The 22,205-nt window shown below is 43.0% G+C and overlaps 1 protein-coding gene across 1 annotated transcript in view; it reads right to left on the reverse strand.

The window, feature by feature from the left end:
• Positions 1–10,847, reverse strand: part of hace1 (HECT domain and ankyrin repeat containing E3 ubiquitin protein ligase 1) — a 24,893-nt gene extending 14,046 nt beyond the window's left edge. The window contains exons 1-13 of the mRNA XM_038976844.1: positions 10,571–10,847; positions 9,094–9,148; positions 8,855–8,944; positions 8,499–8,603; positions 8,212–8,287; positions 7,861–7,992; positions 7,446–7,528; positions 6,137–6,233; positions 5,402–5,503; positions 5,120–5,226; positions 4,759–4,909; positions 3,982–4,400; positions 153–221 (exon numbers count right to left, since the gene is read on the reverse strand). Coding sequence (XP_038832772.1) covers positions 153–221; positions 3,982–4,400; positions 4,759–4,909; positions 5,120–5,226; positions 5,402–5,503; positions 6,137–6,233; positions 7,446–7,528; positions 7,861–7,992; positions 8,212–8,287; positions 8,499–8,603; positions 8,855–8,944; positions 9,094–9,148; positions 10,571–10,661 — 1,577 coding nt within the window. The 5' untranslated portion in view covers positions 10,662–10,847. The remainder of the gene's footprint in view (positions 1–152; positions 222–3,981; positions 4,401–4,758; positions 4,910–5,119; positions 5,227–5,401; positions 5,504–6,136; positions 6,234–7,445; positions 7,529–7,860; positions 7,993–8,211; positions 8,288–8,498; positions 8,604–8,854; positions 8,945–9,093; positions 9,149–10,570) is intronic.
• Between the last annotated feature and the right edge of the window lie 11,358 nt (positions 10,848–22,205).

Below are 22,205 nucleotides of genomic sequence, written 5' to 3' on the forward strand. Positions count from 1 at the left end.
AGATAGAGGGATGGAGAAAGAGAGATGGAGAGAGATGGAGAAAGAGAGCGAAAGAGATGGAGAGAGAGAGATAAAAACGACAGGTTAAGTTAGAGAGATTGATAAGAAGTGTCTGGGTAAGAAACAGTCTAAGATCCTGTCAAAGGACTCACCTGGTTACGAAACATTTGAGCACCTCGTCATGCTTGCAGACAAACTCTATGAAGCGAGGAGATGTCATTCTGGATGAGGAAAGACAAGGAAACACAGAGTGAGCAAGATAAAGATGGAGGAGGAAAGACAAGGAAACACAGAGTGAGCAAGATAAAGATGGAGGAGGAAAGACAAGGAAACACAGAGTGAGCAAGATAAAGATGGAGGAGGAAAGACAAGGAAACACAGAGTGAGCAAGATAAAGATGGAGGAGGAAAGACAAGGAAACACAGAGTAAGCAAGATAAAGATGGAGGAGGAAAGACAAGGAAACACAGAGTGAGCAAGATAAAGATGGAGGAGGAAAGACAAGGAAATACAGAGTGAGCAAGATAAAGATGGAGGAGGAAAGACAAGGAAACACAGAGTGAGCAAGATAAAGATGGAGGAGGAAAGACAAGGAAACACAGAGTGAGCAAGATAAAGATGGAGGAGGAAAGACGGAGGAAGGAGACAAAAAGAGAAGATAAAGCAAGAGAATAAGAGAATGAACACACTCACTACATAACCAGGAGCTGTGTTTCAGAAGAACACAACACAGAGATAAGTAGTGTAGTCCACCTAACTGAGGAACTCAATTTAACCTTGCGCAATACCCTAGATGCAGTCGCACTCCTAAAAACATTTGTCATAAGAAACTAGCTCCCTGGTATACAGAAAATACCCGAGCTCTGAAGGAAGCTTCCAGAAAATTGGAACAGAAACGGCGCCACACCAAACTGGAAGTCTTCCGACTAGCTTGGAAAGACAGTACCGTGCAGATCATCCTATTTTACTTAACTTAATTGAGGAAAATAAGAACAATCCAAAATGTATTTGTGATACTGTCGCAAAGCTAACTAAAAAGCGGCATTCCCCACAAGAGAGGATGGCTTTCACTTAAGCAGTGATAAATTCATGAACTTCTTTAAGGAAAAGATCATGAACATTAGAAAGCAAATTACGGACTCCTCTTTAAATCTGCGTATTCCTCCAAAGCTCAGTTGTCCTGAGTCTGTACAACTCTGCCAGGACCTAGGATCAAGGGAGACACTCAAGTGTTTTAGTACTATATCTCTTGACACATTGATGAAAATAATCATGGCCTCTAAACCTTCAAGCTGCATACTGGTCTAAACTACTGAAAGAGCTGCTTACTGTGCTTGGCCCTCCTATGTTGAACATAATAAATGGCTCTCTATCCACCGGATGTGTACCAAACTCACTAAAAGTGGTAGTAATAAAGCCTCTCTTGAAAAAGCCAAACCTTGACCCAGAAAATATAAAAAAACTATCAAATCTCCCATTCCTCTCAAAAAAAAAAAAAGCTGGTGCGCAGCAATTCACTGCCTTCCTGAAGACAAACAATGTATATGAAATGCTTCAGTCTGGTTTTAGACCCATCATAGCACTGAGACTGCACTTGTGAAGGTGGTAAATTATCTTTTAATGGCATCAGACAGAGGCTCTGCATCTGTCCTCGTGCTCCTAGACCTTTGTGCTGCTTTTGATACCATCGATCACCACATTCTTTTGGAGAGATTGGACACCCAAATTGGTGTACACGGACAAGGTCTGGCCTGGTTTAGATCTTATGTGTCGGAAAGATATCAGTTTGTCTCTGTGGATGGTTTGTCCTCTGACAAATCAACTGTACATTTCGGTGTTCCTCAAGGTTCCGTTTTAGGACCACTATTGTTTTCACTATATATTTTACCTCTTGGTGATGTCATTCGGAAACATAATGTTAACTTTCACTGCTATGCGGCGTTACGCTGGACCCTGATCTCGCTTTTGACGAACATATCCAGACTGTTTCAAGGACAGCTTTTTTCCATCTACGTAACATTGCAAAAATCAGAAACTTTCTGTCCAAAAATGATGCAGAAAAATGAATCCATGCTTTTGTCACTTCTAAGTTAGACTACTGCAATGCTCTACTTTCCGGCTACCCGGATAAAGCACTAAATAAACTTCAATTAGTGCTAAACACAGCTGCTAGAATCTTGACTAGAACCAAAATATTTGATCATATTACTCCAGTGCTAGCCTCTCTACACTGGCTTCCTGTTAAGGCAAGGGCTGATTTCAAGGTTTTACTGCTAACCTACAAAGCATTACATGGGCTTGCTCCTACCCATCTTTCAGATTTGGTCCTGCCGTACATACCTACACATACGCTACGGTCACAACACGCAGGCCTCCTAACTGTCCCTAGAATTTCTAAGCAAACAGCTGGAGGCAGAGCTTTCTCCTATAGAGCTCCATTTCTATGGAATGGTCTGCCTACCCATGTGAGAGACGCAGACTCGGTCTCAACCTTTAAGTCTTTACTGAAGACTTATCTCTTCAGTAGGTCCTATGATTGAGTGTAGTCTGGCCTCAGGAATGTGAAGGTGAACGGAAAGGCACTGGAGAAACGAACCGCCCTTGCTGTCTCTGCCTGGCTGGTTCCCCTCTCTCCACTGGGATTCTCTGCCTCTAACCCTATTACAGGGGCTGAGTCACTGGCTTACTGGTGCTCTTCCATGTCATCCCTAGGACGGGTGCGTCACTTGAGTGGGTTGAGTCACTGACGTGATCTTCTTGTCCGGGTTGGCGCCCCCCCCTTGAGTTGTGCCGTGGCGGAGATCTTCGTGGGCTATACTCGGCCTTGTCTCAAGATGGTAAGTTGGTTTGAAGATATCCCTCTAGTGGTGTGGGGGCTGTGCTTTGGCAAAGTGGGTGGGGTTATATCATGCCTGTTTGGCCCTGTCCGGGGGTATCATCGGATGGGGCCACAATGTCTCCTGACCCCTCCTGTCTCAGGCTGAAAGTATTTATGCTGCAGTAGTTTGTGTCTGGGGGCTAGGGTCAGTCTGTCAGTCAGACATTTACTCCTGAGGTGCTGACCTGTTGCACCCTCGACAACCACTGTGATTATTATTATTTGACCCTGCTGGTCATCTATGAACATTTGAACATCTTGGCCATGTTCTGTTATAATCTCCACCCGGCACAGACAGAAGAGAACTGGCCACCCCTCATAGCCTGGTTCCTCTCTAGGTTTCTTCCTAGGTTCTGGCCTTTCATGGATGTTTTTCCTAGCCACCGTACTTCTACACCTGCATTGCTTGCTGTTTGGGGTTTTAGGCTGGGTTTCTGTACAGCACTTTGTGACATCAGCTGATGTAAGAAGGGCTTTATAAATACATTTGATTTGATTAGTGCAGCATCTGTCTATTATAATGAGTGGATCTGATCCCTCTCCAAAACACAATAATCTGCATTATTGAAAGTGTTTACCTAACGGGAAAAGCCAGGCTATCAGCTAATGAAGAGCAGGCTTGGGAAAGAGAAACACAAAGACAAACACAGCCATTTTCTTCTACTACAGCAGCATAGGGCCAATAACAGTGGCTCCTATTCAACGTTCAATTAGAGTTTAATGATCTAATTAAAATGTAATTATCTAGCCAGGGGGCGAGGAAAGGTGTGTGTGTGTGTGTGTGTGTGTGTGTGTGTGTGTGTGTGTGTGTGTGTGTGTGTGTGTGTGTGTGTAGAGGAGACATTAAAGCTCCATTCTTTCCCAGGCCTACTCACACAAAGGGGATCTGAAGGAGGAAGATTTACATAAAGTATCTATGTGAAACTAGGAGATTATGAGAGGAACACTGACTCTGTCATTTAGTGGCCAATATAGATCTGTAAAATTAGGTGTGTGCACTTGAGTGCAATCCAGAGCTGGCCAAAGAGAAAACCAGCAGATACTCAGGACTCCCAAGAACTGGAGTTTCTCATCCCTGGGTTAGAGGTCAGAGGTCATTCTCACCCCTGTGGCATCTGACAGGAACAGCACATGTAGAAGGCCTGGATCACCGCGCTGAGCCGATTGGCCGTCATAGAGATGACATCCTCTCCGTCCGCGTATACCTCCAGCGTTTCCATAAGAACCTCCGGGGTCCTCTTGCTAACCTCTGGGTCCGGCAAAGGAGGTAGGGGCATGGAGGGTGGCAGCGACGGTGCCACCGTGAAGACGGCAGGGATGGAGGCGGAGTCGACCTCGCCACGTTGTTTGAGGAGGAGGGAGGCGATCTCGCTCCCTGAGGAGGAGGAGTTGGAGGGGTCCTGGTGGCTCTTCTCCAGCTCTGTAGAGATCAACACCAACCACTCATCTAGAGAGTGCCACAGCAACTCCAACGGCTGGAGGAAATCAGAGAGAGAGAGGAAAGGGGGAGGCAAGGAAAGAGACTGAGTGAGTGAAGGAGAGGGAGCGAGTGAAGGGGAGAAAGGAGAGAGAGAGGGGAGAGAAAGAGGGATGGAGAGAGCGATAGAGAGAGACAGACAGACAGATGTTGAAAGAGAGAGAGAGGGAAATAGGGAGAGAAAGAGAAAGAGAGAGAGGAAGAGAAAGAAAGAGAGGGGTAGATGCTGACAAACAAAAACACACAAACACACACAAACACACTCAAAGTCATGCACCAGGACAAGTCATGGATCAGGGATCTGAAGATGGTGAACAATCTCTCAATGCCCGCTTCTGATTCACACCATGTACTACATCTCTGTGTGTATCTGAATTCAGGTTCAGTACTAACCCCATACTGACCTTAAAGACCTGGCTACGCTGCGTCTTGTTCCCATTGTATCCCATGTCATTCCCGTTGTTGGGAGAGGAAGGGCCCAGGCGGAAGACATGGCAGAAGATCCGGATGATTCTCAGCAGACTCTTCATCTGAGCCTCGTAGCTACTGGAGAGACTGGAGAGGAGACTGACAGTGAGTACGGAAGAGAAGAAACATTTACCCCTCAATGACTAGCTTTAAAGGTAGTGGCGCTGCTGTTACATACTTGTAATGCCTGAATAAACTTCCTTCAGAGAAATGAATTAGAAACTAAATAAAAGTGCACTTCCATATGCATTTGCCTCAGGTGTGGCTGGGAGCCTAGTCTAGCAGAGGGTTTATTACCTGAGGAGTTTGTGTCCATTAGTAGTGGCCACCTCTGCTAGACTGGTCAGGATCTTCTGGTAGTGACTGTCACTCTGCTGGGAGACATGCTCTAGAACCTGCCTGAGCTACACACACACACACACACACACACACACACACACACACACACACACACACACACACACACACACAGTTAAAATATGCCTACAAGCACTTTCTAAAAGAAAAAGAGGTGTGTGGACATGAACCTATTCATTGCTCTAATAACAGAGGGAGACAGATAGACCGTAGAATATGTACCATATTCTCTTTGATGTCATCATTCTGTGTCATCTGGATGAGTGTCTGAAACAGTCTGCCATGGTGCTGGATGAGGATCTCACACGTCTCCCCATAACCACCCTGAACAACACACACACCAACACAGTGGGATTAGAAAGGGGGAAAGAGACCGACTGCTGTTTTCTTGAATAATTGACCATTAAGGGAGACAACGAAAATGGCCCGACGACACTGCGACTGTTCCGTCCGGCGCCGCCGCAACTTTGGCAGCTGGGGGGGGGGGGGGGGGGGGGGGGGGTACTGTCATGGATCCCTCCGGAATTGTCATTACGCACACCTGGTCCCTATTCCCAGTTGATTAGTAATTGTATAATTGTGCCCTTTGTTCACCATTGTCCTGTACATTTTTGTTCCAATGTCCGTTGGTCTTGTGAGTACCTGTGCTGTGTTGTTTTGGCTTTCGTGTCACGTGTATTGTGCAGATGATTACGGGTCTCGTCCTGTGTGATAATCATTGTGCGATTGTGTATTTATGCGAGGTACTCCTCTCTCTTTTGTTTGGGTCTCAACCCTGTGTTTGGTATATGTGTTTGTTTGGTCTTTGTCCACGTGCCTGTACACGGCACGCTGTAATTTGGGTAAAGAAATAAGAAAACGTATTACGCATTCCTGCGACTGTCTCCCGACCCTTTATACCAACGTGACAGGTTCTTGTTTGTTATATTAGCCATGTGTTGTCATGGCAATGCTCACCTGTACACACAGATCCAGAGGGGTGACTCCATTCTTGTCAGGTAGGTACTTAGCCCCTCGAGAGAGAAGGATCTGTGCCGTGTCCCTTTGACCGTGGCTGTGGGATATATGCAGGGCTTTAATGTATTGAATGTATTCTTGTATGACTTCAACATTGCTCTCTACTCCTTTTTACTTCTGAGCTTGTGTCTTATCGTAAAGAAATGTCAATGTATATCATCGTACATACAAATGATTATAAACTTAACTGTAACACTCTAGCCACTATGACTAAGGACACACAGAGTTCTGACAAAATATAAATATAAAGTTAGTGATGGTTAAGGTTTAAACTCTATATAACATAATGACAATTCAGAAGATAAGGGTTAACGTTAAGAGGTGGTTAATAGAAGGCTGGAGTCAGAGTTGGAGATCTGAGAAGGGCTTGTACCAAATCAAGATGTCCAGTGTATTATTTCATTCACTAGACAGGTACATTGGCTGGTGGGCCAGCCACCCAATTTAGATTGATATACTCTGTGATGCAGTCAGTTGACAGTAAAGCAACACTTTATTTATCTACAGTTCTTTACAGACTAATTGCTCTAAATCACAGTGCTTTTCAGATAGAGTCTCCTTAATGGGAACTGACTAATGTACAAGTGAAACATAATCAAAACAAAAGATCAGAGGATTATACGATCACTGCAGTCTCCAGCCCTGCTCATCCTCTCTGTGTGTGTGTGTGTGTGTGTGTGTGTGTGTGTGTGTGTGTGTGTGTGTGTGTGTGTGTGTGTGTGTGTGTGTGTGTGTGTGTGTGTGTGTGTGTGTAGAGCTTAATACACAGCACTCAAAGGATGGCTGGGGTGTCACTGTCATGTTCTGAATTAATAGGAACCTCATCATTCTCCGTCTCTCTGAAGCTGAGGGATGAGTTTCCTCGTGCCTATTCTTATCATCTGAATGAGACAGGCTGCATAGAGACCATCAGAGGACTGACAGGGATAGGAGTGTGCTACTGAAGTTTGGGACATAACTCTGAACAGCTGTCTGGCTGTGATCACTGTTCTTTGGTCTCTTCATATTCCATCCCCCAGCTTCCCCCTCCTCCTCCAAATCCTCCTCCTCCCATTAATAGCCTTGTACAATGCCGTGAAATATATGTTTACAGCCACACTGAATCAATACAACACCTTTGCATTTCAATTCCCGAACCAATGTGTTACAAAGAATAGTTAATGCTCCATCTACAATTCTAAGTGGACAATAGGAAGAAGGATGAGAGGAAGTATCGCATCATCATTCCTGTACTAGTGTACGTAGTGACCTGCAGGCGAAGTAGAGGGGTGTGGCCCCAGAGCAGTTAGGTCTGTTGATGTCCGCTCCACTGTCCAGCAGGCACTGCACCGTCTGATGATGTCATCGACCACACACAGGCAAATGAGGAAGAGGGAAAGTGAGAAGAGAAACAAAACCATCATCCAGACTACTGTCTGGTATTCATCATGTTATTCACCATGGAACTTATCATGAAGTTATGATTAATAAACTTTGAAACTTGATTAAGTAACACCGACAAAGGTTCCAAATTAACACAATCCTTTTACGACTACTGAGATATAAAAAATGACACCTGTTCTGTACACTCACAGTCTTGTGTCTATGATGAACACTGAACAGTGTATGGAAATGTTGGTACTTCCATACAGGTCTTGGTTGATATATGCGTGTTATCTACTCACAGTCTTGTGTCCGTTCTGGCAGGCTACATGAAGGGCGGTCTGTCCCATGGCATCCTCTACATCCACATTAGTCACATGCTGCACCAGGTCATGAAGCAGCTCAGTCCGCCCGTTCACAGCCAACCAATGGATCTAGAGGAGGAGGAGGAGGAGGAAGAGGATGAGGGCTGTAGTAAAGCATTAACATAAGTAAACCCTGTATACACACCTTTTTATTGTTTTAATGGCATTTACTGTACGCAGTCTTGACCTGCGTTCACCATTTTTAATAGCACTACATCCCTGAGATATGACAAGAATTTAACAGCACTACTGGTCTGTCTATACACATGACTTCACAGTGATACTCACAGCTGTCAGTCCCTCATTGTTGCAGATGTTCACATCTGCATTGTATTCCAGTAGTCTTCCCATACACTTTTTCTGTCTATAGGGAGGAAAGATGAGGAGGGGGATTCTTTAAGTATCAGATATAATACGGTAAACATTATCACTATCATCAACATCACTAAACCATGTTCACTGGGCTGGCAGGGATCTGTGATCGTCATGTAAAAGGTGTATTCTTCCTCCCTACCAAAGGGGGGCAGCAGAGTACTATAGTGAGTGTGCAGTAATGTCTATGTACAGTATCCTACCCGTTTCTGGCAGCCAGGTGAAGAGGGGTGCAGCCTGAGATGTCCTGGTAGTTAGGGTTCGCTCCTCTCTTTAGCAGTAGAACCAGGCACTCCACTGATCCACAGCTACAACACAATAACCAACCAATCACAAACACCGCAATACACAAATAGATGTAGAGTACACACCCACACAGACACAGAAAGACACACACCCACAAAGACCCACAGAGACACATCACACCAGATACCGAGTTTCATCAGAGACACCACGGTGATAAAAATAGATGCTGGAGAGATTAGGCTGTCTGGTTGGTTTCTAACAAAAAAATGAAACAATTAGAACAATCAGTGATAAAAATGTAAACATTCCTTACTTGGCAGCAATGTGAAGTAGACTTCTCTTGACTCGTCCGAAAGCGTAGTTCACATCAAACTTGGAGTTGAGGAGTAATTCAGAAACCGACCTTCAAGTACAAGACAGACATGTCAGATAATTAATATACAGGGAACCAATGTTGACAACTTCCACTCTCTCGCTCTCTCACACATAAGACACACACACATAAGGCACACACACACACACACACACACACACACACAGAGAGAGTCATACCTGTGCTGGTCAGCCATAACCATTGGCATGAGTGTGTAGACGGCGGTTTCATTGTCTGTGAGGGGAGCAACAGGGAGAGGGTGTGTCAATGATAATTGTGAAATTAAAGAACAAAGACCTTCCTCTGCTAAAATCAGAATTCTTAGTTCTCGAGAGCTCAGTATTCTTAGAGCTCTCTATGTAGAAGCTACTGACTCATCAGTAGACTCATAACTACTGATGTACAACCACTATCAGTGACTGCACTTCCTTCAAACCAGACACTATCAGCTGGGCTGTCAAAATGAATTGCACAATGTAGTGCCTCAGACTCAAGAATGCACTTCCTGTACAAGACAAAACACGCACTTCCTGTACAAGACAAAACACGCACTTCCTGTGCAAGACAAAACACGTTTCTGTTTCCTACTCCAATAGATCTCGAGTTCAACTCAAAGGTAATGTTGTTGCTGTTGTCAGACATGGACACGAGTACAGCGGTAATATAATGGTGTTGCTGTTGTCAGACATGGACACGAGTACAGCGGTAATATAATGGTGTTGCTGTTGTCAGACATGGACACGAGTACAGCGGTAATATAATGGTGTTGCTGTTGTCAGACATGGACACGAGTACAGCGGTAATATAATGGTGTTGCTGTTGTCAGACATGGACACGAGTACAGCGGTAATATAATGGTGTTGCTGTTGTCAGACATGGACACGAGTACAGCGGTAATATAATGGTGTTGCTGTTGTCAGACATGGACACGAGTACAGCGGTAATATAATGGTGTTGCTGTTGTCAGACATGGACACGAGTACAGCGGTAATATAATGGTGTTGCTGTTGTCAGACATGGACACGAGTACAGCGGTAATATAATGGTGTTGCTGTTGTCAGACATGGACACGAGTACAGCGGTAATATAATGGTGTTGCTAGTTAGACAATAGACATGCACTAACATGCCCTTCTGGATCAATAGAAGGTAACAGAATACAGTAATCAACGAGGGAGAAGGGGATCCTCTTCTATAACAGCTATGCTTCCTACTGAACTCAGTCTGTGAAGTCAGTCAGTCTGAATAGTCTATTTACTGACAGGTCTGTCTGTATCTGCAGCCTATGCAACCCATTACTTTATGTCACCACTAGGCTTATATTACCATGACATCTTTCAGTCACTCCTTCGTTTTTGTATCATGAAACAAAGTATGTATCAGTTGGTCTCACTAGATTCGTAGCATATTATTACTATGAAATGGTTACAATAATACCCTATCCAGCATACAGTCTGTAGACAGGGAAATGTCTAATGGCCTCAAGGGTTCCTGGCTTCCGCCTTGTTATTGACCAACTGTAAAATGATACTGTAATTCAAACATTTAATGACTATATATATATATTAGCATGAATATACAGTATTGCTATAGATATAGCTAAAGTCTCCTATTATGCCCTGTCGATTATTTATGTCCTTTGGTCGATAGGCTATACCTTCCGGGAGCTCGACAGTCCTGGCGCGACGCAGAGAGCGGGTCAGCCTGTTCAGCTGTACGTTTAGTTGCTCCATCGCCCGTTCCATCATATGTGTACCAACAACCGGGAACAAAACCGAGGATACAAAGCCTCGAGCAAGATTATTTTTTCGCTAAAAGGGTGCTTCTGGCTTCGATGTCATCCATCGAGCCGCCAAGAAATGTACATTAGGCTGCCCCTTTTTCTCTCTCTACCCTCTGATTCATTCAGCAACATTTCTTGTGTCAAGTCCCATTCTTCCTGTTTTCATTACGTCTGATGGCAGTGCGGTCTGGGTACTGTAGTTTTCAGTGTCAAATATGTGTAGTTCAAAGTATTTTATGACGATTCATTGATTGATTCAGTCATCAAATCAAATTTTATTTTAACATTATTTTAACATTAACATCTGCTAACCATACACATGGTTAGTGTAGAAAAATGCTTGTGCTTCTAGTTCCAACAGTGCAGTAATATCTAACAAGTAATATCTAACAATTCCCAACAACTACCTACTACACACAAATCTAACAAGTAATCTAACAATTCCCCACCAACTACCTAATACACATAAATCTAAAGGGGTGAATGAAAATATGTACATATAAATATATGGACGAGCGATGGCCGAGCGGCATAGGCAAGGTGCAGTAGATGATATAAAATGCAGTATATACAAGTGATATGAGTAAAGTGAGATACAGAAACATTATTAAAGTGGCATTATTTAAAGTGGCATTGTTTAAAGTGACTAGTGATCCATTTATTAAAGTGTCCAGTGATTGGGTCTCAGTGTAGGCAGCAGCCTCTCTGAGTTAGTAATGGCTATTTAACAGTCTGATGGCCTTGAGATAGAAGCTGTTTTTCAATCTCTCAGGCCCAGCTTTGATGCACCTGTACTGACCTCACCTTCTGGATGATAGCGGTGTGAACAGGCAGTGGCTCGGGTGGTTGTTGTCCTTGATGATCTTTTTGGCCTTCCTTTGACAACGGGTGTTGTAGGTGTCATGGAGGGCAGGTAGTTTACCCACGGTGATGTGTTGTGCAGACCGCACCACCCTCTGGAGAGCCTTTTGGTTGAGGGTGGTGCAGTTGCCGTACCAGGCTGTGATACAGCCCGACAGGATGCTCTCGATTGTGCATCTGTAAAAGTTAGTAAGGGTTTTTGGGTGACAAGTCAAATGTCTTCAGCCTCCTGAGGTTGAAGAGGAGCTGTTGTGCCTTCTTCACCACCCTGTCTGTGTGGGTGGACCATTTCAGTTTGTCTGTGATGTGTACGCTCAGGAACTTAAAACTTTCCACCTTCTCCACTGGTGTCCCTTCGATGTGGATGGGGGGGTGCTCCCTCTGCTGTTTCCTGAAGTCCACGATCATCTCCTTTGTTTTGTTGATGTTGAGTGAGAGGTTGTTTTCCTGACACCACACTCCGAGTGCCCTCACTTCCTCCCTGTAGGCCGTCTCGTCGTTGTTGGTTATCAAGCCCGCTACTTTTGTGTCGTCTGCAAACTTGATGATTGAGTTGGAGGCGTGTGTGACCACGTAGTCGTGGGTGAAAAGGGAGTACAGGAGAGGGCTGAGCACACACCCTTGTGGGGCCCCAGTGTTGAGGGTCAGCGAAGTGGAGATGTTGTTTCCTACCTTCACCACCTGGGGGCGGCCCGTCAGAAAGTCCAGGACCCAGTTGCACAGGGAGGAGTTGAGACCCAGGGCCTCCAGCTTGATGATGAGCTTGGAGGGTACTATGGTGTTAAATGTTGAGCTGTATTCAATTAACAGCATTCTTACTTCGGTATTATTTTTGTCCAGATGGGAAAGGTCAGTGTGCAGTGTGATGGCGATTGCGTCATCTGTGGACCTGTTGGGGCGGTATGCAAACTGAAGTGGGTCTGTGTATATCTCTATATTGTTTAGTGAATTATGCTGTTAATATATGTGTCTTGTCAGAATGTGTGTTGTGTTTCAACCATAGAGATCTGACTAATGTGTAAAAAGTCCATTATACAAAAAAGGCAAATAATTAATGTATATAAGATATTATTCTTGTAATGTTTTTAATTGTTCATTTTTTCATTTAATTAATTGGTGCCATCTGTGTAGACTGTCTGACAACTTCTTTGTATTGAATGAATGCAATGACAGACACCCCTGCTTCACACTGCTTATGGTCATGTTCTCTTAAATTGATTTGACTTGGATAAAACTTTCAGTTTGATATGTCTTCAGAAAAAACATCAGTTTCAAACGTCCAACATGTAGTAAACCTCTCTAGCCTTCACACCTTTCTACCCCATATGATTCTGGTGACTTGTTTAATATGTCTTTTTGCATTAAAAAAAGATTGTGAGACTAGAATTGAAAACTTGGGAGTTGTATTTCAAGACATGAATAATGTGTGTGTCACAGGAGGTTGGTGGCACCTGAATTGGGGAGGACGGGCTTGTGGTAATGGCTGAAGCGGATTGAGTGGAATGGTTTCCATGTGTTTGATGCTATTCCATTAGCTCAGTTCCAGACATTATTATGAACCATCCTCCCCTCAGCAGCCTCCACTGTGTGGGTAGCTAGAACCAGAACCTAAAGTTGAGGCATGCTTGAACAAAATGGCGACCATGCTTCACCCTCCAGTGACACTCAATAAAGAGCTTCCAAGCTATGGTGCCAGTCATGTGTAGCCCAACCACCTCATCAGTGAAAACATCTAAGAATGTCATGCATCTCATACTGTCACACTTTGTTTGCATTGAAAATTCTGATTTGCATGCTTTTTCAATGTTTAAGCATAAGGACTGAGGCCAGAAATGTCTCTATGTAAATTATATGACAAGTAAAGTGTGGTAAACAGGAGAAAAAAAACATTGATTAATTGAAAGATTTATTCATCATCATTACATTTTATATTTACCTTTGTGATAATAAAAAAATGCATCAAGAGAAAGACATTATGAGTAGTATAATAAATCCAAAGATTAACCAGGTAGATTTTACAAAAAATTACAATAAATTATGAAAATCAACATTTGGATTACAACATTAAATTCACTCTGTTACTATTAATTTAAATTAGAGTAATACCTTTTTATCTAAAAATGTCAGATATGATCAATTAGTAATAATCAGCCCTGAATTCATTTGTGTATTGATAACAACCTGCTGTTCAATTCCCATCACTGGAAACATTTTATTAGAAAATAAAACAATAACAAAATCATAAAAAAGTATAGGACCAAGTAAACAATTAAGTAATGAATTAATACAGGAAAGATTAGAAATTGTATATTTATTTCAAGTTTATCAAAATGAGCACTGTATCTGAAAGAGAGAAAATATGTTGTATTTAGAAAGGCCTACATTTCCATTCTATGTCCAGGAGATGAATTAAATTCTTTCTAGAAACTCTGAAATAAGAATATTTTGATAATATAATTGTTGATAACCAAAACGGCACAAGAACTTGTTCTTGTACTTTCTCTCTTTTACACCTTTGGCACTTACAACATTTTCACATAGAAATGTAAAATTTTTCATGCAGAATTTCATGAATTTAGTATTCAAGAAATATTTGCAGTTAATTTGTGCATTTACTTTTTAAAATTTGTTTAATAAAAATTGCTGTTCAGACGTGTAACATTCTTAAATGTTACATATCATTTTGGGCAAACATTTGAATACATTGTTGTTGTTTTTCTTGTCCGATTCTGTGATTCAGATGAATGAAATGAACTTTTGTCTGGTTTAAATTGAGATGTAAATGTTCTGTATGAACAATATATCTGTGAGGTCGATCAAAAATGTCCGTTCCAATCGAAATACTTAAACTTTGTCCTAAAACTCTTAGTCTGTTAAGCTATCCCTTATTGGGAATTTAAGTTTCCTAAAAATAACATCCGCGTTCAATTTGTTTTTAAAATCTGCTTTTAGATTCTTCTTCATCGATGCACGTTGCTTGATAGCTACCCAAACACTGTAGTATAATCAAACAACTTTAATCTTAATTCAAATCTCTTCTACAACAAGACTAGCTATTTGAAAACATGTAGACTGTTCGATTGTGAATTGTATTGTAGTTATTCAAATCAAATGTATTTATATAGCCCTTCGTACATCAGCTGATATCTCAAAGTGCTGTACCCGAAACCCAGCCTAAAACCCCAAACAGCAAGCAATGCAGGTGTAGAAGCACGGTGGCTAGGAAAAACTCCCTAGAAAGGCCAAAACCTAGGAAGAAACCTAGAGAGGAACCAGGCTATGAGGGGTGGCCAGTCCAAGTTATTGTATGGTTTACTATTCACATGATATATTTCACTACATGTATTAGGGCTGCATCCTAGAGAGCCAATCCCCAGCAACCACCAGATGACACAAGAGAGCAAAACCTTTCATGTAAATTCCACATTCCGAAATTAAATAGATACCCAGGCCTACCTATTGCTCTGAAGGTCTAAAATAGAAACTACACATCAAAAGAAACAAACACAGTCAACACACAACATAATTGAAGTTTCTAATTATGAAAAAGGCTTTTCTGGGGGAGAAAAATAATATAAAATATATTGCTGCCTATTTCCAATAGGCTACACACTACACATTACTGTACTAGGCTTTCTTTCAATGTAATGAAATGAACACTAGATGGTGCTACGCTGTTACCTATATCAACATGATTGCACTGAGTTCCTAGGAGCAACACTCACTGATCCAATTTGGCGCTATTTGTACAGGCATCCAATCAGCCATGAGAGTAGCAAAAGGTGAGGCTGCACAGAGGCACTATGGCTGGACAGCGCAGCTGTATGGGGGGTGATAGGGGACATATATAAGCCTAGGCAACCGTACCACCTGACACCAACGCCTTACTAACATCTGCGTGATGCCTGCATCGCGTGTTAATGAAAGTCATAATGTGCGTAGTTTATATTTATATTAATTAAATCTCAACCATAAATGTTAGAAGCGTACAATTTTTCCCAGTACAAAGCCACCTTGAACTATAGTGTAGCCTACGGTTTGTGTATTTCCTGTTATCGCTAATCGCCTAGAAAAGATTATGCCCAATCTATAGATAATCTTGTCTTTCCCTCAACACCTCATGGCATGGTATGTTATCTTATCTCGCTGTATACAGATCTAAATGTTGTTAGCCAATCACAGACTGTGTTTTTACCAGTTCCACAAAAACAACCAATAAGAGCTGTGTCCATGGCTTTCAGAGGAGTTAATAGTTGCTATTCAGGCTCCTCGGGAACAGAACAGTTCATAGACTTTCCCAGAGGGTCCGTGCTATACGGGATCATTAGGATGTCCACACCTCTATCAAGTATAAATGTAAATTGGTTAAGTTTAGTGTTAGTTTAGGGTTTAGGGTAAAGACGCCCCAAGGAATCCGGATTGCAGTGACCGTTCATAGAGTGAGCGACTGGCACGGTATTTGAGAGCTCGGCGGCGACACGACATTCATTCGTTTTTTACAAGCGACAGTAGCGAGTGTCTGCCCCAGATAGTTTCCTTATTCGAGACGATGAAAATATTTACCAAGATGTCCTTGATCCAATTGAGGAGTAAGTAGGCTATATTTAAGTTAGGAAATATTTAGGTCTACTAGGCCAAATTTGGTTTGTTTGAAAATACTTTGTTGTTAACATATTGTCAAAAGCACGTAGGCAATATAATTTACTGTGTCAATAGCAGAGTAGACTAGTGTACAATAACGTAATTTGATGTGCTAGTATTATTTATTTAATGGATCAATTCAATTGTAAATTAAATAACTACTTTTCACTGAAGGGAAACGAGGTACAACACGCAACTTCGATCGAAGACCTAAAATCATGCCTGACAATATCACAGCGGTATCCTAATATAGTGTGGATACAGTAGTAGCCTATTCTACAACAATGTAACTATGTGCTTGCTAGTATTATTTATCGAATTGATAAATTAAATTGTAAATGTGGATGGGTACGCTATTTCATTCAATGATTACGTTATTGTACAAGGTAGATACAGGAGTAGTCTATAGTCTACAATAATAATGTAATTGAATGTGCTATAGTATCATTTATTACATTAATGAATACAAATTGTAAATGGGGATGGTAGGCTACTTCATTCAGTGAATACTGAATATATTGCTATCTCTGGGAGTATGTTAATGACGGCTTTTCAGCTGTTGAACTATGGCAATGTGGAACTCATTTCTAAATCTCTTTCTTTTATTCAAGATGTTATGAGCCAGAGCAACCAATCAGCTTCACTGCAGGTGCTCAACCCACTCCCTCACTGTTCTCCCTCCACAAGTAACCACATCCTCTTCTCCTGTTCAACTACTTTGCCACCACACTAAAAATGACTGTACATATACCCCTGTGCCATCTCAGTGTAACATGATCCATCCAAGGCCTCAGCTGGATGCCTAAAATGTGAGCAAAATGCTATTGTGTGTGTGTGTGTGTGTGTGTGTGTGTGCGCGTGTGTGTGTATGAATGGAGTTCCAAGTAAAGACTTGATAAGATGGTGATGAGAGTGAGAGCATACAGTATGAAAATAAAGACCCCTTGGGATCTAAAATGAGTGTGGGGTGCCTCTCGTGTCTCTTTTTTGTCCGTTTGAGGATACTACAGTCACCCCTGGTAGAGGTTCTTGGAACACTGTGATTTAAGTCTGAGCAGAGGTTGATGAAAACCTTCAAAGGTGGTGGTGCTATGTTGCATGTTATCTTGAATAGCAGGCAGATGTTTGAGTACAGAATCAAATGGTATAAACTTAATAGGCTAAGCTTGTTGAGTACACTCTTTGAGAAAGGGGTTCCAACAGGGTTCTTTGGCTGTCACCAAAGGAGAGAACTTTTTGGTTCCAGGTAGAACCCTCTGTGGAATGGAGCCCAAAAGGCTTCTACCTAGACACAGAAGGGGTTCTACCTGGAACCAAAAATGGTTATCCCATGGGGACAGCGGAAGAATCCTGTTAGGTTGTAGATAGCACATTTTTATCTGAGTGTAGGCCTATATTGCAGTCGTGGTTCTATGGATATCTGTGAAGAATAAAATCCATTGGTGGTGGTGAGTTAATCAGAAATACTATGAAACATTCCCACTTTTAGCATACATTTGCAAGCAGGCAAAGTGACCTATGAGGCATGTGTGATCATTCAACATTGGCCTGATTACCAACAACGACGAGACAGCCTACAGGGAGGAGGTGAGGGCCCTCGGAGTATGGTGTCAGGAAAATAACCTCTCACTCAACATCAACAAACCAAAAGGAGATGATCGTGGACTTCAGGAAACAGCAGAGGGACCACGCCCCCATCCACATCGACGGGACAGTAGTGGAGAACGTGGAAAGTTTTAAGTTCCTTGGCGTACACATCATGGACAAACTGAAGGCAAACTACCTGCCCTCCAGGACACCTACAGCACTCGATGTCAAAGGAAGGCCAAAAAGATCAAAGACAACAACCACCTGAGCCACTGCCTGTTCACACCGCTATCATGCAGAAGGCGAGGTCAGTACAGGTGCATCAAAGCTGGGCCTGAGAGATTGAAAAACAGCTTCTATCTCAAGGCCATCAGACTGTTAAACAGCCATCGCTAACATAGAAAGGCTGCTACCAACATAGACTTAAATCTCTGGCCACTTAAATAAATTGACTTAATAAAGGTATCACTAGTCACTTTAAAAGGGGGGCAGTATTGAGTAGCTTGGATGAATAAGGTGCCCAGCGTAAACTGCTTGTTACCCAGGCCCAGAAGCTATGATATGCATATAAGTAGTAGATTTAGATAGAAAACACTCTAAAGTTTCCAAAACTGTTAAAATAATGTCTGTGAGTATAACAGAACTAATATGGCAGGCGAGAACCTGAGACAAATCCAACCAGGAAGTAGGAAATCTGAGGTTTGTAGTTTCATTTAAGTGATTGCCTATCCAATATGCTGTGTCTATGGGGCCAGTTTGCACTTCCCACGGCTTCCAGCAGATGTCAACAGTCTTTAGAAAGATGTTTGAGGCTTCTATTGTGGATAGGGGTCGAATAAGAGCTGTTTCAACAAGTGGACTAGGCTGAGGCCAATGCGCTGTCACGCGGGTGCGCCGTTCCTTCTTTTTCCTCTGTAATGAATACGCTATTGTCCGGTTGGAATATTATTGAAGATGTATTATAAAAAGACCCTAAGGATTGATTGTAAACATCGTTTGACATGTTTCTACAAACTGTAATGGAACTCTTGACTTTGTCTGGATTTTGCGATCGCGCATTGTGCCTTTGGAATAGTGAACTAAACGGAGGTATTTGGACATAAATATGGACGTAATCGAACAAAACAAACATTTCTTGTGGAAGTGGGAGTCCTGGGAGTGCATTCCGACAAAGATCAGCAAAGGTAAGTGAAGATTTATAATGCTATTTCTGACTTTTGTTGACTCCACAATTTGGCGGGTAACTGTATGGCTTGCTTTGGTGGCTGAACGCTGTACTCAGATTATTGAATATTGTGCTTTTGTCGTAAAGCTTTTTTGAAATCTGACACAGCGGTTGCATTAAGAACAAGTTTATCTTTAATTCTATGTAAAACATGTATCTTTCATCAAAGTTAATGATGAGTATTTCTGTTATTTGATGTGGCTCTCTGCAATTTCTCCAGATGTTTTGGAGGCATTTCTGAACATGGCGCCAATGTAAACTGAGGTTTTTGGATATAAATATGAACTTTATCCAACAAAACATACATTTATTGTGTAACATTGAGTCCTGGGAGTGTCATCTGATGAAGATCGTCAAAGGTTAGTGATTAATTTTATCTATATTTCTGCTTTTGTTGGAAAATGGCTGAATGCTTTCTGTGACTAGGCGCTGTCCTAACATAATGATATGTTGTGCTTTAGCCGTAAAGCCTTTTTGAAATCGGACACTGTGGTTGGATTAACGAGAAGTGTATCTTTAAAATGGTGTAAAATGCTTGTATGTTTGAGGAATTTTAATTATGAGATTTCTGTTGTTTTGAATTTGGCGCCCTGCAATTTCACTGGTTGTCGGCGAGGTGGAACGCTAGCGTCCCGAACGATCCCAGAGAGGTTAAATAACGGCACTTTAATAATGTTTACATATCCTACATTATTCATCTTATATGTATATACTGTATTCTATACCATCTACTGCATCTTGCCTATGCCGCACGGCCATCGCTCATCCATAAATTTATATGTACATATTCTTATTCATCTCTTTACATTTGTGTGTATAAGGTAGTTGTGAATTTGTTAGAATACTTGTTAGATATTACTGCATAGTCAGAACTAGAAGCACAAGCATTTCGATACACTCGCATTAACATCTGCTAACCATGTGTATGTGAAAAATAATATTTGATTTGATTTGATTGACAGGACCAACAAAAAAGACATGGTTGGGTCTCCTGAGTGGCGTAGCGGTCTAAGGCACTGCATCTCAGTGCTCGAGGCATCACTACAGACCCTGGTTCACTTCCAGGCTGTATCACAACCGGCCATGATTGGGAGTCCCATAGGGCAGCGCACAATTGACCCAGCGTCGTCCGGGTTAGAGTTTGGCCGGGGTAGGTCGTCATTGTAAATAAGAATTTGTTCTTAACTGACTTGCCTCGTTAAATAAAGGTTCAATAAAAAATATATTAAAAAACATGCAAACAAAAGACGACGTGTCTAACTTGCACCGTTATGCAATTATTAGGAGACGAGATACGCTGCTGCTGCTACATTGACCCACCCTCCATTTGTTTTGTACAATGCTGTTTATTATTTATGTATAGTCACTTCACCCCTACCTACATGTATCAATTACCTCAACTAACCTGTACCCCGCACACTGACTCGGTACAAGTACCCCCTGTATATAGCCTCGTTATTGTTATTTTATTGTGTTACTTTTTATTATTTTTTACTTCAGTTTATTTGGTAAATATTTTCTTAAACTCTTCTTGAACTGCACTGTTGGTTAAGGGCTTGTAAGTAAGCATTTCACGGTAAGGTCTACACTTGTTGTATTCGGCACATGTAACAAAGTTTGATTTGATTTGAAATAGCTAATCCTGGCTACAGTCCAGCACAACACCCCTGTAACGGCTTTCCTCCTCCTCTTCATCCGAAGAGGAGGAGCAAGGATTGAACCAAAATGCAGCTTCTTGAGATGACATGATTTATTAAATTCAAGACGAAAAAACACGAAAACACTTTAACCAACTACAAAACAACAAACGACGTAGACGCACCTGAACATAAGAACTTACATGACACGAAGAACGCATGAAACAGGAACAGACTACATAAACCGAACAAACGAACAAACAAACCGAAAACAGTCCCGTGTGGCGCAACGTACATAGACACAGACACAGGAGACAACCACCCACAACAAACAATGTGAAAACACCTACCTTAATATGACTCTCAATCAGAGGAAATGAAAACCACCTGCCTCTAATTGAGAGCCATATCAGGTCACCCTTAAACAAACATAGAAACAGAAAACATAGACTGCCCACCCAAACTCACGTCCTGACCAACTAACACATACAAAACTAACAGAAAACAGGTCAGGAACGTGACATAACCCCCCCCCTCAAGGTGCGAACTCCGGGCGCACCAGCACAAAGTCTAGGGGAGGGTCTGGGTGGGCATCTGACCACGGTGGTGGCTCAGGCTCTGGGCGAGGTCCCCACCCCACCATAGTCAATCCCAGCTTACGTCTCCCCCTTAGAATGACCAACCTCATTTTACACCCACTTACTTTTAAAGGTAACCTTAATATAAGGGGCAGCACCGGGACAAGGGGCAGCACCGGGATAAGGTAGCTCAGGACAGAGATATAGCACAGGACAGAGAGGTAGGTCAGGATAGAGAGGTAGCTCAGGATAGAGGGGCAACTTCGGACTGAAGGGCAGCTCCGGACAGAGAGACAGCTCTGGACTGAGGGGCAGTTCTGGATAAATGGCCGCTCTGGGCTGAGGGGCAGCTCATGACTGGCTGACGGCTCTGGACGCTCATGGCTGGCTGACGGCTCTGGACGCTCATGGCTGGCTGACGGCTCTGGACGCTCATGGCTGGCTGACGGCTCTGGACGCTCATGGCTGGCTGACGGCTCTGGACGCTCATGGCTGGCTGACGGCTCTGGACGCTCATGGCTCGCTGGCGGCTCTGGACGCTCATGGCTCGCTGGCGGCTCTGGACGCTCATGGCTCGCTGGCGGCTCTGGCAGATCCTGTCTGGTTGGCGGCTCTGGCAGATCCTGTCTGGTTGGCGGCTCTGGCAGATCCTGTCTGGTTGGCGGCTCTGGCAGATCCTGTCTGGTTGGCGGCTCTGGCAGATCCTGTCTGGTTGGCGGCTCTGGCAGATCCTGACTGACGAATGGCTCTAGCGGCTCCTGACTGACTACCAGCTCTGACGGCTCGGGACAGACGGGCGGCTCTAATGGCTCGGGACAGACGGATGGCTCAGACGGCGCTGGGGAGACGGATGGCTCAGATGGCGCTGAGGAGACGGATGGCTCAGACGGCGCTGCGGAGACGGATGGCTCAGACGGCGCTGCGGAGACGGATGGCTCTGGCTGATCCTGTCTGGCGGAAGGCTTTGGCTGCTCCTGTCT

Source organism: Salvelinus namaycush, chromosome 37 (assembly GCF_016432855.1).
Source record: "Salvelinus namaycush isolate Seneca chromosome 37, SaNama_1.0, whole genome shotgun sequence".
Classification (NCBI taxonomy): Eukaryota; Metazoa; Chordata; class Actinopteri; order Salmoniformes; family Salmonidae; genus Salvelinus; species Salvelinus namaycush.